The 24,779-nt window shown below is 46.9% G+C and overlaps 1 protein-coding gene across 1 annotated transcript; it reads left to right on the top strand.

Annotated features, from left to right (window-relative positions):
* The first annotated feature begins 10,510 nt into the window (after positions 1–10,510).
* gfer (growth factor, augmenter of liver regeneration (ERV1 homolog, S. cerevisiae)) lies at positions 10,511–22,986 on the top strand. Its single transcript, XM_068002835.1, has 3 exons — positions 10,511–10,754; positions 16,264–16,475; positions 18,050–22,986. Exons 1-3 carry the CDS (start codon positions 10,566–10,568, stop codon positions 18,210–18,212), a joined length of 564 nt encoding a protein of 187 aa, XP_067858936.1. The 5' UTR covers positions 10,511–10,565; the 3' UTR covers positions 18,213–22,986.
* The last annotated feature ends 1,793 nt before the right edge of the window (positions 22,987–24,779 follow it).

The raw sequence follows: 24,779 nt of genomic DNA, 5'->3' as shown, positions 1-24,779 counted from the left end.
CCCTCCTCTCCCCATTTTCTAATCCTATCAATGTGCCTATTCATCTCTTATTTTCGATTTGGTCCTCTTATCTAAGGAAGGATGTACTTGCCTTAGAGGCGATACAACGAAGGTTCACTAGATTGATTCCTGGGAAGAGACAGTTGTCCTGTGAGGAGAGATTGAGCGGAATGCGTCAATACTCTCTGGAGTTTAAAAGAATGGGAGGTGATCTCATTGAAACACAGGATTCTGAGAGGACTTGACAGGGTAGATGCTGAGAGGATGTTTCCCCTGGCTGGACAGTCGAGAACTAAGGGGCATAATTTCTGGATAAGGAGTCAGCCATTTAAGACTGAGATGAGGAGGAATTTCTTCACTCAGAGGGTTGTGAATCTTTGGAATTCTCTACCCCAGAGGGCTGTGGATGCTGAGTCACTGAATATGTTCAAGGCTGAGATAGACAGATTTTTGGACTCTAAGGGAATCAAGCGATATGGGGATTGAGCGGGAAAGTGGTGTTGAGGTCGAAGATCAGCCATGATCTGATTGAACGACGGAGCAGGCTCGAGGGGCCTTATGGCCTACTCCTGCTCCTATTTCTTATTTTTACTTTATTCATAAAATTTGCACCAATACATACAATACAGCTGTCATATCACATTTCAAAGTACACAATACAGATTAAACAGTTTGCACGATACATAAAGTACAGTTCAAATATGATTCCAACAATACAGTTACACATTGTACATAATTACAGTTCATGACACTCTAGGGTGCCTCATTGCATTACAATCAATAAGCTTATTGATTACAGATTCATTACAGGTACATTACATTTCATTACATTACATAAATTTGAATTTTACATTCTGCCCAAGCGGGTTTGTCCCTGATTGCAGCCCCTTGGTATATAATGGCGGGAAGGCTGTAAAATGGTTGCATTTCCCCACAGAGCCTTTGCGGCGGCCGCACCCAGCTTCAGTGCATCCCTGAGCACGTAGTCCTGGACCTTGGAATGTGCCAGTCTGCAACACTCGGTCGAGGACAACTCCTTGTGCTGGAAGACCAGCAAGTTTCGGGTAGACCAAAGGGCGTCTTTCACCGAGTTGATGGTCTTCCAGCCGCAGTTGATGTCCGTCTCAGTGTGCGTCCCCGGGAGCAGCCCGTAGAGCACAGAGTCCTGTGTTACGGAACTGCTCGGGATGAACCTGGACAGATACCACTGCATCTCTCTCCAGACCTTCTTTGCAAAGGCACATTCCAGGAGATGGGTGACGGTCTCGTCTCCACCGCAGCCTCCTCGGGGACAGCGCGCGGTGGCGCTGAGACTCCGGGAGTGCATGAAGGATCTGACGGGAAGGGCCCTTCTCACCACCAGCCAAGCTAGGTCTTGGTGCTCGTTTGACAGCTCTGGCGATGAGGTGTTCTGCCAAATGACTTTGACAGTCTGCTCGGGGAACCAACCGACAGGATCCACCATCTCCTTTTCCCGCAGGGTCTTGAGGACGTTACTTGCTGATCGCCTTGTGGTCAAAGGTGTTTTTCTGCACAAACTTTTCCACGAAGGACAGGTGGGGCGGAACAGTCCAACTGGATGGAGCGTTCCGTGGCAGCGTGGCCAGGCCCATCCTTCTCAACACCGGGGACTGGTAGAACCTCAGCACGTAGTGACACTTTGTGTTTGCGTACCGAGGGTCTATGCACAGCTTGATGCAGGGATTTCTTATGCTTTTATGATTCTGAAGAAGGGCACAAGCCCAAGGCGTCGACAATCTACTCTCTCTCCACTGAAGCTGACTGACATTTGCGTGATTCCAGCATTTTCCGTTTCTGATTCAGATTTCCAGCATTTGCAGTATTTTGCTTTTTGGAATTGTTTTAGCAGCTTTGTCCCACTGCACAGTTTCCATCTCTAAGTGTGCCTTCTGACAAATTTGAACTGGCAGCAGTAAGCTGCTCATTTAAATATTTCATCAATGTCAACATTAGGAGAAAGTAATACTCTCCTGTTTGTGAAAAGATGGCCTAGTGTGTGAAAAAAGTTCAATTTCAAAAAAAAATAAACCATGTAAACATAAAGGGGTAGAAATTGGTCCGCTTTGTGTCCATTTGGCGAGATTAAAAATGGGCGTGAACCATACTAATTTAGCAGTTTGACTGCCCGCGCCCAATCTGCGCAGGCGTTGCTCCCTTTTTTTAGGCGCCCTGGGTGAATTCTTCAGCTGCCCTGGCGGCTCCCCGTAGCGAGCTCTAAACCCCCCCGTCCTGGGACTTACCCAAGGGCCGCTGCTGCCGAGGCAGGTGGCTCGACGTTGACCTCTTTGCTCGGACAAGCTGCCTGTGAAGGTGCAACAAACGTCAGCAACTCAAACCGAGTATGCTGATCAGGCCCGAGGGCCAATTTCTACCGATCCTCGGGCCTCTTGGTTCGGGTATGCGTTTGGCACGCAGGCCGATTCTGGGTCCAAAAACGGGCCCAGATCATAGAGTCATAGAGTCATAGAGTTATACAGCACGGGTAGAGGCCCTTCGGCCCATCGTGTCCGCGCCGGCCATCAGCCCTGTCTACTCTAATCCCATATTCCAGCATTTGGTCCGTAGCCTTGTATGCTATGGCATTTCAAGTGCTCATCCAAATGCTTCTTGAATGTTCTCAAACTGTGGTGTAGATCAAAATCTACACCACAGTTTGAGAACTATCCTGCTGATAAAATGATTCTAGCCATGTCCAACAGGAAAGATCATTTAAACATAATTATATAGAAAGAAAAGAACTTGCATTTCTATATATATGTAACTAGGTGTGGCAGTCTTCAACGCTACACCTATTTGCTTCAGATACAAAAATAAAACATGATATCTAGATAATTGGGCTGCTCAACTTTCAAGTGCACTGGTAGTAAGTAGGAGAATGCAAGTTTGATTCCCCCAACTATGTTCACTTCCTGATTTGCATTATACTGAGCAGGGAGCAACCTGAAAGAAGCCACAATATCTTCCAGGGATTCAGAAAGGGAAATTTGATAGGGGTTTTCTTGCTGAATCATTATTCTACCCCTCCCAGCAGCTGGACTAATAGAGCAGCCAATTAAAGTAAAGATAGAAAAGTACGGACTTGGTTAGGAAGTTGGCTGAGCGAAAGGCGACAGAGAGTAGGGATAATGGGAAGGTACTCACATTGGCAGGATGTGACTAGTGGAGTCCTGCAGGGATCTGTCTTGGGGCCTCAATTATTCACAATATTTATTAATGACTTAGATGAAGGCATAGAAAGTCTCATATCTAAGTTTGCCGATGACACAAAGATTGGTGGCATTGTAAGCAGTGTAGATGAAAACAGAAAATTACAAAGCGATATTGATAGATTAGGTGAATGGGCAAAACTGTGACAAATGGAAGTCAATGTAGACAAATGTGAGGTCATCCACTTTGGATCAAAAATGGTTAGAACAGGGTACTTTCTAAATGGTAAAAAGTTAAAAACAGTGGATGTCCAAAGGGACTTAGGGGTACAGGTACATAGATCATTGAAGTGTCATGAACAGGTGCAGAAAATAATCAAGAAGGCTAATGGAATGCTGGCCTTCATATCTAGAGGACTAGAGTACAAGGGGGCAGATGTTATGCTGCAGCTATACAAAACCCTGGTTAGACCACACCTGGAGTACTGTGAGCAGTTCTGGGCACCGCACCTTCGGACAGACATATAGGCCTTGGAGGGAGTGCAGTGTAGGTTTACTAGAATGAAACCCGGACTTCAAGGGTTAAGTTACGAGGAGAGATCACACAAATTGGGGTTGTATTCTCTAGAGTTTCGAAGGTTAAGGGGTGATCTGATCGAAGTTTATAAGATGTTAAGGGGAACGGATAGGGTGGATAGAGAGAAACTATTTCCGCTGGTTGGGGATTTTAGGAGTAGGGGGCACAGTCTAAAAATTAGAGCCAGACCTTTGAGGAGTGAGATTAGAAAACATTTCTACACACAAAGGGTGGTAGAAGTTTGGAACTCTCTTCCGCAAACGGCAATTGATACTAGCTCAATTGCTAAATTTAAATGTGAGATAGATAGCTTTTTGGCAACCAAAGGTATTGAGGGATATGGGCCAAAGGCAGGTATATGGAATTAGATCACAGATCAGCCATGATCTTATCAAATGCAGGAGCAGGCACGAGGGGCTGAATGGCCTACTCCAGTTCCTATGTTCCTATGTTCCTAATTTGCGCACAGCAAGGTTCCACAAACAGCAATGTGATAATGACCATATAATGTGTTTTATTGATGTTGGTTGAGTGATAAATATTGGTCAGAACACTGGGGATAACTCCCCTGCTCTTCTTTGAAATAGTGCCATGGGATCTGAGAGGTCGCTGGTTTAATGTCTCGTCCAAAAGATGGCCCCTCCCACAGTGCAGCACTCCCTCAGTACCGCACTGGAGTGCCAGGCGAGATTTGGTGCTCCAGTCAGGCAAGAGTGTTGAAAGTACATTTGATGTTTGACTTCCTTTATTAGTTGTGCCTCTTAAAGAGGCAGGGGGGTGGTGGGGGGCACATGTAAAAAATTTCTGTTGATGACACTGACCCAGTGCCATCCTCATGGATTGTTTAAGAATAGGGCTAATGAAATTGCATTCTCAGAAATTGCATAAAGTCAGTTGCACTATTTAGTTATAGGATCTTAAATTAGATTTAAAAATCTCCTGTTTTTCAGGAAGGGGGAATCCATCTGCATGAAAAGTGTGAGACGATTTGTGGAGCCCCCTCTCCCTGTGATGTGACCCTATGACCCTATGACCCGGGGGGGGGGGGGGTTTCTGGTGTTAACAATCCCTGTGATGAACCCTGAGCTCCATGAATGGAGCCCCCTCTCCCTGTGATGTGACCCTATGACCCTATGACCCGGGGGGGGGGGGGTTTCTGGTGTGAACAATCCCTGTGATGAACCCTGAGCTCCATTAATGGAGCGCCCTCTCCCTGTGATATGACCCTATGACCCTATGACCCGGGGGGGGGGGGGTTTCTGGTGTGAACAATCCCTGTGATGAACCCTGAGCTCCATTAATGGAGCCCCCTCTCCCTGTGATATGACCCTATGACCCTATGACCCGGGGGGGGGGGGGGGTTCTGATGTTAACAATCCCTGTGATGAACCCTGAGCTCTATTAATGGAGCCCCCTCTCCCTGTGATGTGACCCTATGACCCTATGACCCGGGGGGGGGGGTTTCTGGTGTGAACAATCCCTGTGATGTGACCCTGTGACCCTATGACCCGGGGGGGGGGTTCTGGTGTGAACAATCCCTCTGATGAACCCTGAGCTCCATTAATGGAGCCCCCTCTCCCTGTGATATGACCCTATGACCCGGGGGGGGGGGGTTTCTGGTGTGAACAATCCCTGTGATGTGACCCTATGACCCTATGACCCGGGGGGGGGGGGGGGTTTCTGGTGTGAACAATCCCTGTGATGTGACCCTATGACCCTATGACCCGGGGGGGGGGGTTTCTGGTGTGAACAATCCCTGTGATGTGACCCTATGACCCTATGACCCGGGGGGGGGGGGTTTCTGGTGTGAACAATCCCTGTGATGTGACCCTATGACCCTATGACCCGGGGGGGGGGGTTTCTGGTGTGAACAATCCCTGTGATGTGACCCTATGACCCTATGACCCGGGGGGGGGGGGGGTTTCTGGTGTGAACAATCCCTGTGATGTGACCCTATGACCCTATGACCCGGGGGGGGGGGTTTCTGGTGTGAACAATCCCTGTGATGTGACCCTATGACCCTATGACCCGGGGGGGGGGGGGGGTTTCTGGTGTGAACAATCCCTGTGATATGACCCTATGACCCGGGGGGGGGGGGTTTCTGGTGTGAACAATCCCTGTGATGTGACCCTATGACCCTATGACCCGGGGGGGGGGGGGGTTTCTGGTGTGAACAATCCCTGTGATGTGACCCTATGACCCTATGACCCGGGGGGGGGGGTTTCTGGTGTGAACAATCCCTGTGATGTGACCCTATGACCCTATGACCCGGGGGGGGGGGTTTCTGGTGTGAACAATCCCTGTGATGTGACCCTATGACCCTATGACCCGGGGGGGGGGGGTTTCTGGTGTGAACAATCCCTGTGATGTGACCCTATGACCCTATGACCCGGGGGGGGGGGGGTTTCTGGTGTGAACAATCCCTGTGATGTGACCCTATGACCCTATGACCCGGGGGGGGGGGTTTCTGGTGTGAACAATCCCTGTGATGTGACCCTATGACCCTATGACCCGGGGGGGGGGGGGGGTTTCTGGTGTGAACAATCCCTGTGATGTGACCCTATGACCCTATGACCCGGGGGGGGGGTTTCTGGTGTGAACAATCCCTGTGATGTGACCCTATGACCCTATGACCCGGGGGGGGGGGGGGTTTCTGGTGTGAACAATCCCTGTGATGTGACCCTATGACCCTATGACCCGGGGGGGGGGGTGGTTTCTGGTGTGAACAATCCCTGTGATGTGACCCTATGACCCTATGACCCGGGGGGGGGGGGTTTCTGGTGTGAACAATCCCTGTGATGTGACCCTATGACCCGGGGGGGGGGGGGTTTCTGGTGTGAACAATCCCTGTGATGTGACCCTATGACCCTATGACCCGGGGGGGGGGGGGGTGTTTCTGGTGTGAACAATCCCTGTGATGTGACCCTATGACCCGATGACCCGGGGGGGGGGTTTCTGGTGTGAACAATCCCTGTGATGTGACCCTATGACCCTATGACCCGGGGGGGGGGTTTCTGGTGTGAACAATCCCTGTGATGTGACCCTATGACCCTATGACCCGGGGGGGGGGGGTTTCTGGTGTGAACAATCCCTGTGATGTGACCCTATGACCCTATGACCCGGGGGGGGGGGGGGGGTTTCTGGTGTGAACAATCCCTGTGATGTGACCCTATGACCCTATGACCCGGGGGGGGGGGTTTCTGGTGTGAACAATCCCTGTGATGTGACCCTATGACCCTATGACCCGGGGGGGGGGGGGTTTCTGGTGTGAACAATCCCTGTGATGAACCCTGAGCTCCATTAATGGAGCCCCCTCTCCCTGTGATGTGACCCTATGACCCTATGACCCGGGGGGGGGGGGGGGTTTCTGGTGTGAACAATCCCTGTGATGTGACCCTATGACCCTATGACCCGGGGGGGGGGGGGGGTTTCTGGTGTGAACAATCCCTGTGATGTGACCCTATGACCCTATGACCCGGGGGGGGGGGGGTTTCTGGTGTGAACAATCCCTGTGATGTGACCCTATGACCCTATGACCCGGGGGGGGGGGTTTCTGGTGTGAACAATCCCTGTGATGTGACCCTATGACCCTATGACCCGGGGGGGGGGGGGGTTTCTGGTGTGAACAATCCCTGTGATGTGACCCTATGACCCTATGACCCGGGGGGGGGGGGGTTTCTGGTGTGAACAATCCCTGTGATGTGACCCTATGACCCTATGACCCGGGGGGGGGGGGGTTTCTGGTGTGAACAATCCCTGTGATGTGACCCTATGACCCTATGACCCGGGGGGGGGGGGTTTCTGGTGTGAACAATCCCTGTGATGTGACCCTATGACCCTATGACCCGGGGGGGGGGGTTTCTGGTGTGAACAATCCCTGTGATGTGACCCTATGACCCTATGACCCGGGGGGGGGGGGGTTTCTGGTGTGAACAATCCCTGTGATGTGACCCTATGACCCTATGACCCGGGGGGGGGGGGGTTCTGGTGTGAACAATCCCTGTGATGTGACCCTATGACCCGGGGGGGGGGGGTTTCTGGTGTGAACAATCCCTGTGATGTGACCCTATGACCCTATGACCCGGGGGGGGGGGGGTTCTGGTGTGAACAATCCCTGTGATGTGACCCTATGACCCGGGGGGGGGGGGGTTTCTGGTGTGAACAATCCCTGTGATGTGACCCTATGACCCTATGACCCGGGGGGGGGGGTTTCTGGTGTGAACAATCCCTGTGATGTGACCCTATGACCCTATGACCCGGGGGGGGGGGGTTTCTGGTGTGAACAATCCCTGTGATGTGACCCTATGACCCTATGACCCGGGGGGGGGGGGGGTTTCTGGTGTGAACAATCCCTGTGATGTGACCCTATGACCCGGGGGGGGGGGGGTTTCTGGTGTGAACAATCCCTGTGATGTGACCCTATGACCCTATGACCCGGGGGGGGGGGGGCGTTTCTGGTGTGAACAATCCCTGTGATGTGACCCTACGACCCGATGACCCGGGGGGGGGGGTTTCTGGTGTGAACAATCCCTGTGATGTGACCCTATGACCCTATGACCCGGGGGGGGGGGGTTTCTGGTGTGAACAATCCCTGTGATGTGACCCTATGACCCTATGACCCGGGGGGGGGGGGGTTTCTGGTGTGAACAATCCCTGTGATGTGACCCTATGACCCTATGACCCGGGGGGGGGGGGGGGGGGGTTTCTGGTGTGAACAATCCCTGTGATGTGACCCTATGACCCTATGACCCGGGGGGGGGGGTTTCTGGTGTGAACAATCCCTGTGATGTGACCCTATGACCCTATGACCCGGGGGGGGGGGGTTTCTGGTGTGAACAATCCCTGTGATGAACCCTGAGCTCCATTAATGGAGCCCCCTCTCCCTGTGATGTGACCCTATGACCCTATGACCCGGGGGGGGGGGGGTTTCTGGTGTGAACAATCCCTGTGATGTGACCCTATGACCCTATGACCCGGGGGGGGGGGGGGTTTCTGGTGTGAACAATCCCTGTGATGTGACCCTATGACCCTATGACCCGGGGGGGGGGGGGGGTTTCTGGTGTGAACAATCCCTGTGATGTGACCCTATGACCCTATGACCCGGGGGGGGGGGGTTTCTGGTGTGAACAATCCCTGTGATGTGACCCTATGACCCTATGACCCGGGGGGGGGGGGGGGTTTCTGGTGTGAACAATCCCTGTGATGTGACCCTATGACCCTATGACCCGGGGGGGGGGGGGTTTCTGGTGTGAACAATCCCTGTGATGTGACCCTATGACCCTATGACCCGGGGGGGGGGGGGTTTCTGGTGTGAACAATCCCTGTGATGTGACCCTATGACCCTATGACCCGGGGGGGGGGGGTTTCTGGTGTGAACAATCCCTGTGATGTGACCCTATGACCCTATGACCCGGGGGGGGGGGTTTCTGGTGTGAACAATCCCTGTGATGTGACCCTATGACCCTATGACCCGGGGGGGGGGGGTTTCTGGTGTGAACAATCCCTGTGATGTGACCCTATGACCCTATGACCCGGGGGGGGGGGGGTTCTGGTGTGAACAATCCCTGTGATGTGACCCTATGACCCGGGGGGGGGGGGTTTCTGGTGTGAACAATCCCTGTGATGTGACCCTATGACCCTATGACCCGGGGGGGGGGGGGTTTCTGGTGTGAACAATCCCTGTGATGTGACCCTATGACCCTATGACCCGGGGGGGGGGGGGTTTCTGGTGTGAACAATCCCTGTGATGTGACCCTATGACCCTATGACCCGGGGGGGGGGGGTTTCTGGTGTGAACAATCCCTGTGATGTGACCCTATGACCCTATGACCCGGGGGGGGGGGGGTTTCTGGTGTGAACAATCCCTGTGATGAACCCTGAGCTCCATTAATGGAGCCCCCTCTCCCTGTGATGTGACCCTATGACCCTATGACCCGGGGGGGGGGGGGGTTTCTGGTGTGAACAATCCCTGTGATGTGACCCTATGACCCTATGACCCGGGGGGGGGGGGGGTTTCTGGTGTGAACAATCCCTGTGATGTGACCCTATGACCCTATGACCCGGGGGGGGGGGGGGTTTCTGGTGTGAACAATCCCTGTGATGTGACCCTATGACCCTATGACCCGGGGGGGGGGGGGTTTCTGGTGTGAACAATCCCTGTGATGTGACCCTATGACCCTATGACCCGGGGGGGGGGGGGTTTCTGGTGTGAACAATCCCTGTGATGTGACCCTATGACCCTATGACCCGGGGGGGGGGGGGGTTTCTGGTGTGAACAATCCCTGTGATGTGACCCTATGACCCTATGACCCGGGGGGGGGGGGGTTTCTGGTGTGAACAATCCCTGTGATGTGACCCTATGACCCTATGACCCGGGGGGGGGGGGTTTCTGGTGTGAACAATCCCTGTGATGTGACCCTATGACCCTATGACCCGGGGGGGGGGGGTTTCTGGTGTGAACAATCCCTGTGATGTGACCCTATGACCCTATGACCCGGGGGGGGGGGTTTCTGGTGTGAACAATCCCTGTGATGTGACCCTATGACCCGGGGGGGGGGGGTTTCTGGTGTGAACAATCCCTGTGATGTGACCCTATGACCCTATGACCCGGGGGGGGTTTCTGGTGTGAACAATCCCTGTGATGTGACCCTATGACCCTATGACCCGGGGGGGGGGCGGGGTTTCCGGTGTGAACAATCCCTGTGATGTGACCCTATGACCCTATGACCCGGGGGGGCGGGGTTTCCGGTGTGAACAATCCCTGTGATGAACCCTGAGCTCGGGTTTAAACCAGCACTTCCCAGAATGCCGTGCGGTTAAAGATGGCGGCGCCCAGCCCGGGCCCGAGCGGCGCGAACCCGTTCGCCGGTTTCCCGTTCCCGGTGGGAAGAGGCGACGACACCGACAGACTCGCGCCTCAGAGCAGCGGGGAGAAGCCGAAGAGACCGTGCCGGGCCTGCGTGGATTTCAAGACGTGGATTCGGGAACAGAGGAAGCAGCCGGTGTCTGCGGTAAGGGGGAGGGGCGAGGAAAGTGTCGCTGGGCCGAACGGCCGATGAACGTCAGTGAGGAGGAGAGAGAGAGAGAGGAGGGGGAGAGAGGGGAGGGCCCCCGACTGTCGGGGAGGGGAGGGGAGGGCCCCGAGTGCCGCGGGAACGTCAACCCGCCGGGGTTCAGGACACTTGACGGGAGCGGCCGCCTGTGGAATGGGCGAAGGTGACCGGTTGAGGGGGTTCAGAGGGTTTGGGATGGGTCAGATGGCACAATTCCATCTGATTTCCCTTTAAACCTGTGGCTTTCCTGGTGTCTCTTGGTTCATAGGAACAAACGGATTAAGAGCAGGAGTAGGCCATTCGGCCCCTCGATCCTGCTCTACCATTTGATAAGATCATGGCTGATCTGATTGTGACCTCAACCCTACTTTCCCGTCTACCTACTGTAACCTTGTTAATCAGGAATCTATCTAACGCAGCCTTAAAAATATTCAATGACCCTGCATCCACCCCTCTCTGGGGAAGACTCTCAACCCTCAGAGAAAAAAATTCTCCTCATCTCGGTCTTAAATGGGAGACCCCTTATTTTGAAACTGTGTCCCCTAGTTCTTGTCCTCTCAGCATCTACCCCTTCAAGTCCCCTCAGGATCTTCTATGTTTCGGAAAGATCACCTCTCATTCTTCTAAACTCCAATGTATACAGGCCCAACTTGTCCAACCTTTCCTCATAAGATAACCCCCTCATCCCAGGAATCAGTCGTGAACCATTTCTGAACCACCTCTAAAGCAATTATGTCCTTTCTTAAATAAGGTGACCAAAGCTGCACACAGTATTCTAGATGTGGTCTCACCAATGCCCTGTACAACTAGCAAAACATCTCTACTTTTATATTCCATTCCCCTTGCAATAAATGACAACATTCCATTTGCCTTCCTAATCACTTGCATACTAAGTTGTCATCACACTCTCCTTAGTCACAAGTTTGTGGGTTCAAGCCCCACTCCAGGATTTCGGAACATAATCCAAGCTGCTGCTTCAGTGCAATACTGAAGGAGTGCTGCGTTGTCAGATGCAATCTTTCAGATTAGATGTTAACATGTATGCCAACCTAAGGTTGCCAATTCTGGTTGGATGTATTCCTGGAGGTTTGATCACATCACATAACATTTGCTCATTGAGTGCCTCAGTACTCTAGCAGGCTTAAGATAATTATGTCATAGTATACAAGATTTTTTTAAAGCTAGATGCACAATTTGGACAGGAGTGATCTGCAATTGTGTTATGTAGATATTTATTATGGGTACCAGAATTGGAGTAGCCAAGGACAAATTCATTGAACCTTACACCACAGAAGGAGGCCATTCAGCCCATCATGTCTGCTGGCTCTTTGAAAGTCCATCTGAGAGGGCAGACGGGGCCCACTCCCCTGCTCTTTCCCATTGTGCAAGTATATCTCCAATTCCCTTTTGAAAGTTACTATTGAATCTGCTACTACCACACTTTGAGGTAGTACATTCCAGATCATAACAATCTATCGCACACTAACCATATATATCAGTAACTTTGCATAGGTTACAGAGAGCTACTTTATTGTAACTGGCTGGTTTACAATTATATCATATGCTAATAAAAGAAACTAGTTTTACCACGTAAAAATGTGTGTAAGTTCTTGCTTTACGATTTAATCAAAAAGTCTCGGAGGTGTTTTGTTCCTAAATATGAGGTTTTATTAAGAAGTTACAATAAGTAGAAAAGATATTAAAATGCAAGTGCAATTATAACATACCAATAAGAAGTGGGATGTGACCTGGCAATCCGAGGTTCACTTCTCAAAGATCCTTGAAAGCACTTGAGCGTGTCCCGTCTCTGCTCCCAGAATATTCAGGGGAAGCCAGATAAGTGCATGAGGGAGAAAGGAATAGAAGGATATGTTGATATGAAGTAAATAGAGTGGAAGGAGGCTCGCGTGGAACATAAACCAGCTGCGTTGTGGGGGCTCAACAGTCTGCAAATGCCCGGGGCTGACTGACATTTTCGCCATGTAGGAACGTGGGAACAGGAGTAGGCCATTGAGCCTCTCGAGCCTGTCTCGCCATTCAATTAGATCAAGACTGATCTGCATCTTAACTCCAAAACCCTTAATATCCTCGCCCAACAAAAATCTATCAGTCTCAGTTTTGAAATTTTCAATTAGCCTCAACAACTTTGTGTGAAGAAGTGCTTCCTGACATCACCCAGCTCTAATTTTAAGGTTATGCCCCTTTGTTCTGGACTTTCTCACCAGAGGAAATAGTTTCTCTCCATCTACCCTACCAATTCCTTTAATCACCTTAACCACTTCAATTAGATCACCTTTTAATCTTTTGTATACTCGAGGCAATACAAACCCAGTCTATGCAACCTGTCCTCATAATTTAACCCTTTTAGCCCTGGTATCTTTCTGGTGAGTCTGTGCTACACTCCCTCCAAGGCCAATATATCCTTCCTGAGGTGCGGTGTGCAGAATTGAACGCAGTACTCTAAATGAGGTCTAGCCAGAGCTTTATATATTGTAACATAACTTCCACCCCTTTGTATTCCAGCTCCCTTGAGATAAAGGCCAACATTCCATAAGCCTTTTTAATTTTTTGTACCTGTCCACTAGCTTTTAGTGATTTCTGTACTTGGACCTCTAAATCTCTCTGCTCCTCCACAGTTCCGAGCTTCTCATCATTTAGAAAATACTCTGATCCATCTTTCTTCGGTCCAAAGTGGATGACCTCACACTTTCCCACATTGAACTCCATCTGCCACAGTTTTGCCCACTCACTTTTTCTATGTCCTGTTGCAACTTTCTGCTCGCATCTAAATTATTTACTGTACCACCTAACTTGGTGGTGTCAGCAAACTTGGATATGTGGCGCTCTATTCCTTCATCTAAGTCATTTATAAATATAGTGAAAATCTGAGGCCCCAGTACAGATCCCATGGGGGGGCAACACTAATCACATCCTGCCAATTTGAGTACATACCTATTATCCCTACTCTCTGTCTCCTATCTCCTAACCAATTCCCTACCCATGTCAATAGGTTGCCTCCAATTCCATGCACGCTCATTTTTGTTAACAGTCTGTTACGTGGAACTTTATCGAATACCTTCTGGAAGTCCATATAGATAACATCCGTAGACATTCCCTTATCTACCATGTTAGTTGCAGCTTCAAAAAATTGAACCAGGTTTGTTAAACATGACTTACCCTTTACAAATCCATGCTGGCTCTCTGATCAATTCATATTTGTCCAAGTGCTCAGTCACTCTGTCCCTAATAACAGATTCTAGTAACTTCCCCACAACAGACGTTAGACTAGTAGGTCTACAATTTCCTAGTTTATCACTCCAACCCTTCTTAAATAATGGAGTGACATTGGCAATTTTCCAATCCATGGGGACAATTCCTGAGTCCAGAGTGTTTTGGAAGATCATGACTAGACCATCTACAATTTCCTCAGCTACTTCTTTTAATACCCTAGTGTGGAAACCATCAGGTCCTGGAGATTTGTCTATCTTTAGACTCGTTATTTTCTGCATTACCATTTTTTTACTTCTTTAAATCTAGAAAGCTCCTCCCCTTGATTTACTTTTCCTTGTAGCTCTCGTATTGGTCCTCATCCTCTACTGTGAAGACCGATACAAAGTTAGTATTTAGCAAGTCTGCCATTTCCTGATTTTCAATTACAATTTTTGTGGAGTTGTGATGTCATGATATTGTCATGAAGTCACCGCGATGATGGAAAAGTTTGTAGCTGATGACATCATAATGACGCTGTCAATGCACTGTTGCTGTGGCAACGCATATACCATCTCCAGTAAGACTGACAACCAGGAAGACTTGACGGAAGCGCCATACTACACAGTATCCAAAGTGGTAGCCATGCTAGCGACCAGTGAAGCAGTCTGTTTCAGCTGCCCTTGTTCATCGAGTAATCTATTTCATGGGTGGAATCATGAAACAACTCAGCAGAGAAGCCTGCTTTTTGTCACCCACCATCTTTTGTCCATTCCTGACCCAAATTAATGACTCAACTTGAGTAGCCTTCTCAAGCTCACTATTGCCCTCCGAGATTTGTGACTTGGCTGTTGTCTGCTTTGTGTGGGTGGCTGACACAAGGCTGTTCCTATAATAGTTAATGCTATTTTTGGTGTAGATGTATTTATAATTGATTTAGTATGCTAACTGTATGCTTTTGGAACGAACAGCTAGTATTTTGGGCCCATTTGTGCCATTTCCATCAGGGCTGTAAATGGGAGTAAAAAATCGTCCATGATCTAATTGAATGGCGGAACATTCTTGAGGCCTACTCCTGTTCCTGTTTCCCTGGGACAGTTTAAATTGCCCCACAAAGCATTGTAGGTTACCTCTTCTGTTCACTATGTTTTAACTTGTTTCCAGAAGAGGTAGACCATGATACTTTGTGGGGCAATTTAAGGAAATCTGAAGTTTGACGTATGCAGTAGGTCTTGCTGCTTACATCAGTGTATGAGTTAGATACATCTCATTCCGATACGAAAATATGATGGAACTCAGAAAACCACTTGATCATCATTTGGGCTGGCTGCTGCAGCACATGCATTCATTTCATTTGCTTCATATTCTCTTTCCTGAAACGCAAAAGCACTTACAATTAAAACTTCATGAAAAAACAATGTAGATACAAATTTTTTGTGAAAATTGCTACAGCAAAGATTTCTTGACAAGATGTCAGTTTTTCCAAGTTTTGTAGGTTGGCATTAGAGTTGCCAGCTCTGGTTGGACGTATTCCTGGAGGTGTCATCACATGACTTCCGACTATCCCTCCCCCCTCGCTCCCGCCCAATATGTCCATGTTTGCGCCACTTTCCCATACCAATTGGGAAGTGAACAGATTCTTCATTAGCCAATTGGATGATTCTTGACTGTCAGTCAAACAACCTTTTTTCCCCCATGTCCAATATTTTTATAACTAGTAAACAAAAGTGTTCAAAGAAAATTTATAAAAACACTATTTTGTTTAATGTCCCTATGATTTTTCTCCTGGGTTTCTTGCAGCAGTGTCCTGGAGATTAATCTTCAGTCCCTGGAGGGTTGGCATGTATGTAAACTAGTGATCTAGTGCAGCTTGTGGTTTTTGTCTTCTACTTTCTCGTGCAATTTTCCCCATATGAGACCTTTACATTTGGTTTCACTAACAACATAGTTTCGCATTGTCTAAACAGAACCCCCTCAACAGACCCTAATCCAATATGTCCTCTTGGAAAATGCGACTTACAATGCAGTGCTTTTGTTTTTTTTTTTAAAAAGTCATTGCTCAACTATGGTAGGATTTGTTTTTCTATCAGTTATTGCAGAACATTGTGTTTTTTTAACTGAATGCAGCTCAGTATAATCTGCAGAGTAACGATTGTGAAATTTCTCATATCCAGATACAAAATTTCTGATTTTATTCCATTTAATGCTTTAAGATTTATTTATATAACTTTTAATATTGGCTATACTTGTTCAACTACAGGATGTCACAGAAGACCTGGATAAAGCGCGTCCCGTTGAATGCCCTTTAGACCGTGAAGAATTGGGAAGGAGCACCTGGTGTTTCCTTCATACAATGGCAGCATATTACCCAGACAAACCCACCAACAAACAACAGGATGACATGAAGCAGTTTATTTCTTTGTTTTCAAAGTTCTTTCCTTGTGAGGAGTGTGCAAAAGACTTGAGAGACAGGTCAGTATGGTATTTTTTCTTCTTTGGTTTGTTACTGTGAGAATCCTTTGGACTACTGTTGCAGGCTAATTTCTGTCTGTCTGGGCTAATCAATTTGGAGTAAAATCATATTAAAGCTACTAAAACAACAAAAGTAAATTTGTTAATGTAGCTTTAATCCTAAACTACAAAAATAAATATTCAAAATTCAAGTTTAAATAACTTAAACTATCTTTGTTTGTCATGCTGTCCTTAAATCCTTTTATTCTGTTGCCCGATTTTCTTTTAGTTTTAACTGCTAATTTTGCTTTGTTTAAACCTCCCCTGCCCCCCCTTTTCTTTAAGTTTAAAATTGTTACGTTGCCTTTTTTATTTTGTCTCCATGCTTCCACTGTCTATTTTGGAGATGAAAACAACTTTGGAAAAATTTGCTTGGCTAAAGCCTGATCCAATTTTTCAGTTGATTAAATGGAAAAGCAAAGATTGACATGGACATCATATCTATTCTACAACCATCTTATTTTTTTTCCCATTCCAGTTTTTTCTCTCTCCCTCCTTTCCTGATGGGTATCTCCTTGCTGTAAAACACTTACACAGGTGTTGTCTTGTACCTCACCTAAGTGGTCATTTTTTATGCATGAGCAGCAGGCAATTCAGTCAGAGGGGTCATCGCAGCTGAGCCTATTCCTGATGTTGACACACGCACGTCCAGCAGGAGTTTCTGGATAGCGATCAAGAGTGGGAATCCTGGCTGCCTTTGTTTTTCCTTTTCTTTCCCCTTCCCCCAACCCAGGGGCACTGAGACCAATTGTTGCACTGCAACTGCCGCTCCAGCTTGGCATGCACAGGGCACAGTTTGAATCAAGGGCCTTTCTGGTCCATATGGCTTAGTTTTTCACGGCGTAAACTTGCTAAATGTATGAAATGTTTACAGTACATAAGTAAATATAAAGGCCTAGTTTGAGAGAGGCATGTTTGGCCAGAGACTGAAGCTCAGGCAGGGTCTAAGGATGGAGGGGTGATTGGACCACAGGTTGAGTCTGATGGGTGACATTTGGTCAGTGGAGGTTGTCGGCCAGTACTGAGCTTTAGGTCAGCCCCTGGGTCAAGGAGGCAGATAGAGGTAGGGCCTAAGATTGAGGCCAAAAACAGCAGGGCATAGGGTCGTCAGTATGTTGAGATAGATGTTGGGGGGTTGGGTCCAAGAGGATTTGAATGGAGGAAGCAGCTTACGGCCAGGCCCTTAGTTGAAGTCTGGCGTGGTTGTGTGTGGACTGGTGAGTGGGCTTTAGGGCTACAAAGCTTCAGTTGTGAGTGGATGGGGTGGCTGGTTGCAGAGTTATGTGGGAGCAGGGAAGTTGCTGCAGGATACAATGTGACAGCTTTGTTTTTGATTGCCGATCTGATTGATCACTGCTATCCATCTGATCAATAATGGTATATGGTTTGCTGGCCCCATCAGAAAGCCCTGTGGTGTAGCAACGTTGAGACTTAATAAGATAACAAATAGATTTTGCACAGTGAAGAATTTGAAAAAGTTTATTTTGGAATGCCTCTCCTGATGCTGATCCTGTGTCTTTATTCCACTGTTGTAGATTGAAGACAATCCCAGCGGACACTAGCAACAGGCATACATTTTCGCAGTGGATGTGCCTTCTCCATAATGACGTTAACAAGCGTGTAGGAAAACCAGAGTTCGATTGCTCCAAGGTGGATGAGCGATGGAGGGATGGATGGAAGGATGGTTCATGTGATTGATTTTTAAACCACATAATAGTTTTATTTTGACTATGACCTATTTGTTTTTTTCCCCTGTCCTTGACCGTAAGCTGTGACCTGGTTTTGGTTATTTGGAAGTTACAATATGTGCAACCTTCATTTTTGCCTCTCCTTTCCATCTCCTTACCTCACAATTCCCAAGTTAAGGTAGGTGGATTCTCAACGTGCTCCTTCAGCTGGGAAGGTGAGGGATTCATTTCACTTCAAACATTTGCTCTTCTTTCTTTGACCTATAGGAGGTGCAGTTGCTTCAGGATAGTGATTTGTTTGTGTGGAGGCCTCCACTTGTTCATGGCTGGGCCTAGCCATAACAGAAAGTTGAGGCAAAAGGGAGATTTTTTAAATCCACAAACTGAGTTTGTTTGGGGAAGGGGAACATTTTGGTTCCCCGTTTCTCTCCTCATTGGAATTGTAAAAAATTGAGAATTTAGCCAGATTTCAATGATTTTTCAATCCACCCAGAAGAACTGGCAATAATTTCAAGCATCTAGAACCATTTCAATATCGAACAGGGAGAACAGTGAGTTATACTAGCATAGCGAGAATCACAGTAGACCTTCACATGGCTGTGAACTAATAAACCGATCACATTTATGGTGGTTAGCTTTCAGTGTACCCATCAGAGAGATTTTATAAAATTTCAAATGAATCAGTGACTCCATGGGGATAGTTTAATTCTGATCTCTGTGCAATGACACTAGTTGTCAGCCAGATTGTTACTGGCGTAACTTTGGGTCTCATTTTGTTTGCCATTGAGTAGGGGTGTGCCTTCATGTTGACTAATATCCAAAGAAGGACATTTATCACTTGGCGCCGTAGCACAAGTGCTGATTTCAGCCGTGTTAATGTATTTTCAAGTCTGGTGCTGGACTGAATGGATTATGTACGTATTGGGGTTAGTGTTGGCATGACACAATTGAAACATATGTCACAGTGTTGAATAGCAATTTTGTGATGTTGTAATGTGCATGTACACTGCTGTATGTGTAATTCATGTACTATCTGTGTCGCCCACATACCACCCCATATTGATAGTTTGGAAACTGTTAATGAAATGGAAAAACCAAGACATTTTTAGATCTGTTGTAAACTTTTACAAGTAATTATCACACTTGAAATATATATGTTCAAAATATGCCTTGTGTTGGAACTGTAGAAGGTTCTTAGTCTCTCATTGTGCTTCCAGAAGCCCTCAGCTGAAGAATGTACCTGATCTTTCCAGCTGCAGGCTTCTGGAAGTGGAAATGAGACACTAAGAACATTGAGGTGAAATTTGAAGAAAGGAAGAATGGAGGACCAAAATAAAACTAGAAAAAATTGCAATAATTATTTTGCACTGAATTTGTACAAACAGCCAGATTGGGCTGGTTGTAGAGTATTTGCTACCATTGAGTTTGAATAACTGAGTTGTCATGGACTGGAAGCTTTATTTCCTTAAATGCGCATATTTTATACCTGTTTCCAGGCATAGTATTTTAATATGAGCTGCGTTGTGCTAAATCTAGGTATTCTAATGACTTTAGCTGCAATTGCTCATATTTAAATCTAAGACTGAGCATCATTCTGAATCAGTGCACGAAACCTTTAGTGAAATATAAAGGAGCTGTTTGACAGTAGAGGATTACTGTTCAGATTATAATCTGCTCATGGTTTGTGAACTCACTTGCAGTGTAATCAGTAAGAAGTACAGTGGGGTTGGCCATTTATGATGCGGCACTGTCTGTGGCCTGGACTGTACCACCACTCCCTTAAGAGATTACTGTTGGAAGTAGTGATAGAGAAGGAATTTAAATATTCTATGAAATCAATTTAACCATGTGCGAGTTTAATAGCTATTATCATTTAATATATTAAAAGGACATGCTATTCCCTGTAACATGGTAGTAAAATAAAACGTGACGCCCCTTCATTTCAAATCAAGTGATTAAATCATTGGTGTTAGCCATGATAACCCAGCTTAGGTTGGGGGAATAAAACAGTTACTCTCATGAACTCCATTTGTAAGGCTGGAGCTTATTCTAAAGACGTAACGTGTCTCTGGGTCCAGAGTTGATAACATTCTGAAAGGTTTGACATCTCTGAACTCCTCACTATGTCACTGTCTTGTAATAGGCTCCAGCTAGTGCATTATCCTGTTTCAACTGCATCATCAACATGATTCACCTTTGCATATCTTGTGACACACATGCTTGTGTGAGCATTTATTGATCAGTGACCTGACATTGGAATTTATTACATGATTCATCTCCAGAGAGCAGTAAATGCGTTAAAGGGGGACCTAGGTAAAATAAACCAGATTGCATTTGTTTTGAAGAATTATGAACAAAACTCAAATGGTTAGGGTTGCGAACTCTGGACGTATTCCTGGAGGTTTCATCGCACGACCACCCATCTCCACACGCCCTGCCCCTAATGCTCACACTATCGATCGCCCGAAACGTCCATCCTCGCGGCGCACCGCCTTCCCGTGCCAATCGGAAAGAAAACAGGCTCTTAATTACCTGATTGATGCTTGATTGTCAGTCATCAGCCTTTTTATCTCTTCTCCTGATATTGTTATAACTAATAAATGAAAATGAAAAAAATCATGCAGTTTTTTTTAAAATATCCCTATGACTTTTCTCCTGGGTTGCTTGTAGCAGTGTCCTAGAGATTAATCTTTAATTCCTGGAGACTCCAGGACAATCCTGGAGGGTGGGCAACCCTACAAATGGTGGAAGAAAATGCTAATCCAAACAACAGTAAGTTACCCAAGATTTTATAAACTTAAATATGCTGTACTATGTGGATATGATCTAAAGCGGCTTAATTTTTTTAAAGGATTCCTTGAATGTGGGCCTTCTGTCTGATGCCTTCTGGATTTGTTATTTTTGTAAAAATAATCAAGGGTCTCATACCCGCAAATGGCTGACGTTATGACTCCATATTGTTTCAGGAGCACATGCAATAAAGAACCCATCATGTCTGACTCTGTACAATGTGACACCAGGGAAGCTCAGACTACAATGGCTAGAGAAAAGTACTGCCTCAGTTCTAAGTTGTCAGTCTCAGCAGATGAAAGATTTTTTTTTGTAAAAGTATGGGGTTTATTTGTTCTACGGATTAAACTATTTTTCTTTGAATTTGATTGGGTATGTAAATGATAGAAGTAATGCTGGGTTTAAGTTTATACATTGAATTATAAACTTCAAATCGCAAGACGGCCGGATGGACTGCTTGCGGCCCATTTGATCTTACCCTTTTAGAATGCCAGCTCTACCATCTTCCTATTACAGCATCTAACTGATTCTTAAATGAGCCCAACATCCTGGCCTCACCACCAGCTGATGACTAGCTTCTGTATACTTTCCCAAGTTTGCCCTTCACAACCTTGAACCTGTTCTCTCTTGTCCTATTGGTGTATCCAAAAGAATTCTTTTGGGTTTATTTTCTCTGCCCTGTTAAATATCTTGTGTACCTCTATGGTCCCATCTGGGACTCTCCTTTTGAAGCTGAAGATCACCAACACTTCCCTCTGACTTAGGGGATCAGTCTCTTTTCCCTCCTCTTTCCTGTCTGGATCAACCCATTATGTTGTGGCAATAAGAAATGTAACTTTGTGCAGCCTGACCAGGGCACTGTGCAGCTTCAGCATGATTCCAGATTTGAACTGAAAGGACTCAGCAATATAACCCAGAATCCTATTTGCTTTGCTTAATGTCATCTCACGCTGTTTGGACTTGATGAGTGACGACATAACTAATCTGCCTAGGTATCTTGCAGCTCCTCCCTTGGTGAAGTTTATATTACTAATGGAGTGCATGTGCCTCATATTTTTACTGCCAATATGTGGTACTTTGCAGTTGTCCATATTGCACTTTATTTGTTGCTGATCGGCCAAGTGCAAATCTTGTCAGCTTCCCTTGGTAAGATCTTGGCTGCCTTTTGAGTTCACAGTTAACCAGCTTGGTATCCTCTGTGTACTTACCTGTCTTGGATTGAGCATGCAAGGTCATTAACGTGGGCCCGGAAGGGGATAAGTCCCAGCACAGATCCATGGGGCACCCCACTCAAGTGCTTTTGATCACTCCAGGCACGGAATTCTGAAATCTCCTTGTTCTAATTATGCCCTAAAAATGAGGTAAAAAATCATACCCTTTTTTTGTCAAGGGAAAGGAGAATCCTATCCTCTCTCTCTCTTCATTTGTTCTGTCTTAGAAGCTGTTACATTTATTGCAAAGTCAAATTCATTTAACTTCTTGCAGTAAATGCAGTGATATGCCCAAAGACAGTAACAATTTCAACGATTTTTGTTTTCTGCTTCCTATAGAAAACATGCAATACTGTTGGTGAACTTATCACATGTAGCCTCAAAGATGTTGAAGCAAATTTGATGCTGCTTTACACACCAGCCTTTTTTGATTTTATGTTGCATTGGGCAACTCCAGATATGTTTTTTCATGTTTGCTCCTCGGGGCAGCATAACCTTGTGGAATAGAACAGATGCAAAAGCCCCAAGTGCACCTACCATTGGGTGACTGCAGAAGCTGGCAGGAGCATCCAAATTGAAGGCCTACAAAAAAAAATCACTAAGTAAAATTTGTATTTCAAATGTAGAAAGGAACATCTTTAATCTGTTACTTGCAGTTGCATTATTAAAATGAGTTGTTTGACATGTACCTTTGTACTGCATTTCAATTGGTGGTAAGATTCCTATTCCCATGATTTTAATTGTGAAATTTAAATGTAATTAAAATGTGGTCTGGGATCATGATCTGCCTTTTTGTAAAGTATTTTTTAAAAATTCATTCTTGGGATATGGGTGTCGCTGGCAAGGCCAACATTTATTGCCCATCTCTAGTTTCCCTTGAGAAGGAGGTGGTGAGCCGCCTCCTTGAACCGCTGCAGTCCGTGTGGTGAAGGCACTCCCACAGTGCTGTTAGGAAGGGAGTTCCAGGATTTTAACTCAGCGACTATGAAGCAACGGCGATATATGTCCAGGTAAACCTTTATAAATCGCTGGTTAGGCCTCAGCTAGAGTATTGTGTCCAATTCTGGGCACCACACTGTAGAAAAGATGTCAAGGCCTTGGAGAGGGTGCAGAGGAGATTTACCAAAATGGTAACGGGGAGGAGGGGCTTCAGTTATGTGGAGGGATTAGAGAAGCTGGGATTGTTTCTGGGGAGGGAGGAGGTGTTTTTTTTTCTCATCACAGGAAAACATTACGGAGGGTCCATTTTTGCCTCAGGCTGCCAAGTTACTTCTGGGTGAGGGGCTGGAAGAGGCATAAGTTGTTTCTCAGTGGGTAGGAACGATATTTATTTCCATTTGGGTGAGAGCGAGTTACTGCTGGTGGGTGAAAGGGTTGACGTCATCTTTGTCCTCAGTGGGGACAAGGTGGAAAGCATAGGTTTGTCCTCTCTTGGGATGGGGGAGTGAAAGGAGCTCTTTGCCCTCAGTAGGTATTGAAGAAGGTCGGGTTTGGGAGTGGGGGATTTGGTTGAATTTCTGCTAAGTGAGGGGGTGGTTAGTAGCCAGATTTCTGTTCACCAGGGAGGGGGCTTTGCTGGTTGCATTTCTGCTCATTTGGGGGGGTCTCGGTTTCTGTTCGGGGGAGTGTTTGTTGGACCTCCTTGGGAGGTAGTTTGTGTACTGATTTCTGCACAGTGTGGGGGTGGGGGGTGTCCTGTTTTCAGCTTGGGACAGGGTAGGGAAACAAGAGCTAGTGGCAGGATTTCAGCTCATTGGGTGGCTTGGCTTAATTGCTGGTGAGTGTGGGATGGAGTTGGTGTTTGACATGCTTGTTTCTGCTTGGTGGCTGGAGGTTGATGGTTGTACTTCTGTTCAGTTAGTGGGGGATGCTGGGGTTTAATTTGTACTCGTGTATGGGAGATGATGTGCGTGTGCCCAAATTTAAACTCGGTTGTGGGTTTTCTTGATTTCCGGTCAGGAGACCTTGGGGGTCATCATTGCTGTCGTCGTTCGTCCTTCGATATTGAAGAAGATAGCTAGAATATCTTTAGGTTTTTTTACTGATTGCTGAGACCTATTTTTGCTCCGCAGATTGAACAGTGGATCCCGGATGCACCAGGTTGGGAATCTTGACTTTTTTTAATCAAGTGAGATTTCCTCAGTTGCCATTTACATTCAGCAGCAGCAATGCGACGGGCCTCATAGTAGGAGGCGTCTTCATGGATGGATGTTCGCCATGCTTTCTTCTGTTGAGCAAGTCGTTTCCACTTATGGACATCTATTTGGCACTGTTTCAAAGTAGCTAGGAAGCAGTCTGCAGGTCTCTTTTGCTGACCACGAAATCGCTTCCCTGTTGTCAATGTGTCATAATAGATCTTCTTTGGGATTCATTCATCAGCCATTCACACCACATGACCTGACCATCGTGGCCATGCCTTCATGATCAACAACACTTGCATTTATATCGTGCCTTTTAATGATGTAAAATGTCCCAAGGCGCTTCACAGGAGATATGAGTCACATAAGGAGATATTAGCTCAGATTGGTCAAAGAGGTAGGTTTTAAGGAGTATCTTCAAGGAGAGAAAGGTGGAGA

Source organism: Heptranchias perlo, chromosome 22 (assembly GCF_035084215.1).
Source record: "Heptranchias perlo isolate sHepPer1 chromosome 22, sHepPer1.hap1, whole genome shotgun sequence".
Lineage (NCBI taxonomy): Eukaryota > Metazoa > Chordata > Chondrichthyes > Hexanchiformes > Hexanchidae > Heptranchias > Heptranchias perlo.
The sequence above is the reverse complement of the archived record's forward strand: the minus strand, read 5'-3'. Positions and strand labels throughout refer to the sequence as shown.

Bases quoted from the DNA above. Each gene is read 5' to 3' on its own strand.
- gfer (XM_068002835.1), top strand. From the start codon at position 10,566: ATGGCGGCGCCCAGCCCGGGCCCGAGCGGCGCGAACCCGTTCGCCGGT. The intron at 10,755-16,263 runs GTAAGGGGGAGG...GTTCAACTACAG, and splicing joins GGAAGCAGCCGGTGTCTGCG to GATGTCACAGAAGACCTGGA. The intron at 16,476-18,049 runs GTCAGTATGGTA...CCACTGTTGTAG, and splicing joins GCAAAAGACTTGAGAGACAG to ATTGAAGACAATCCCAGCGG.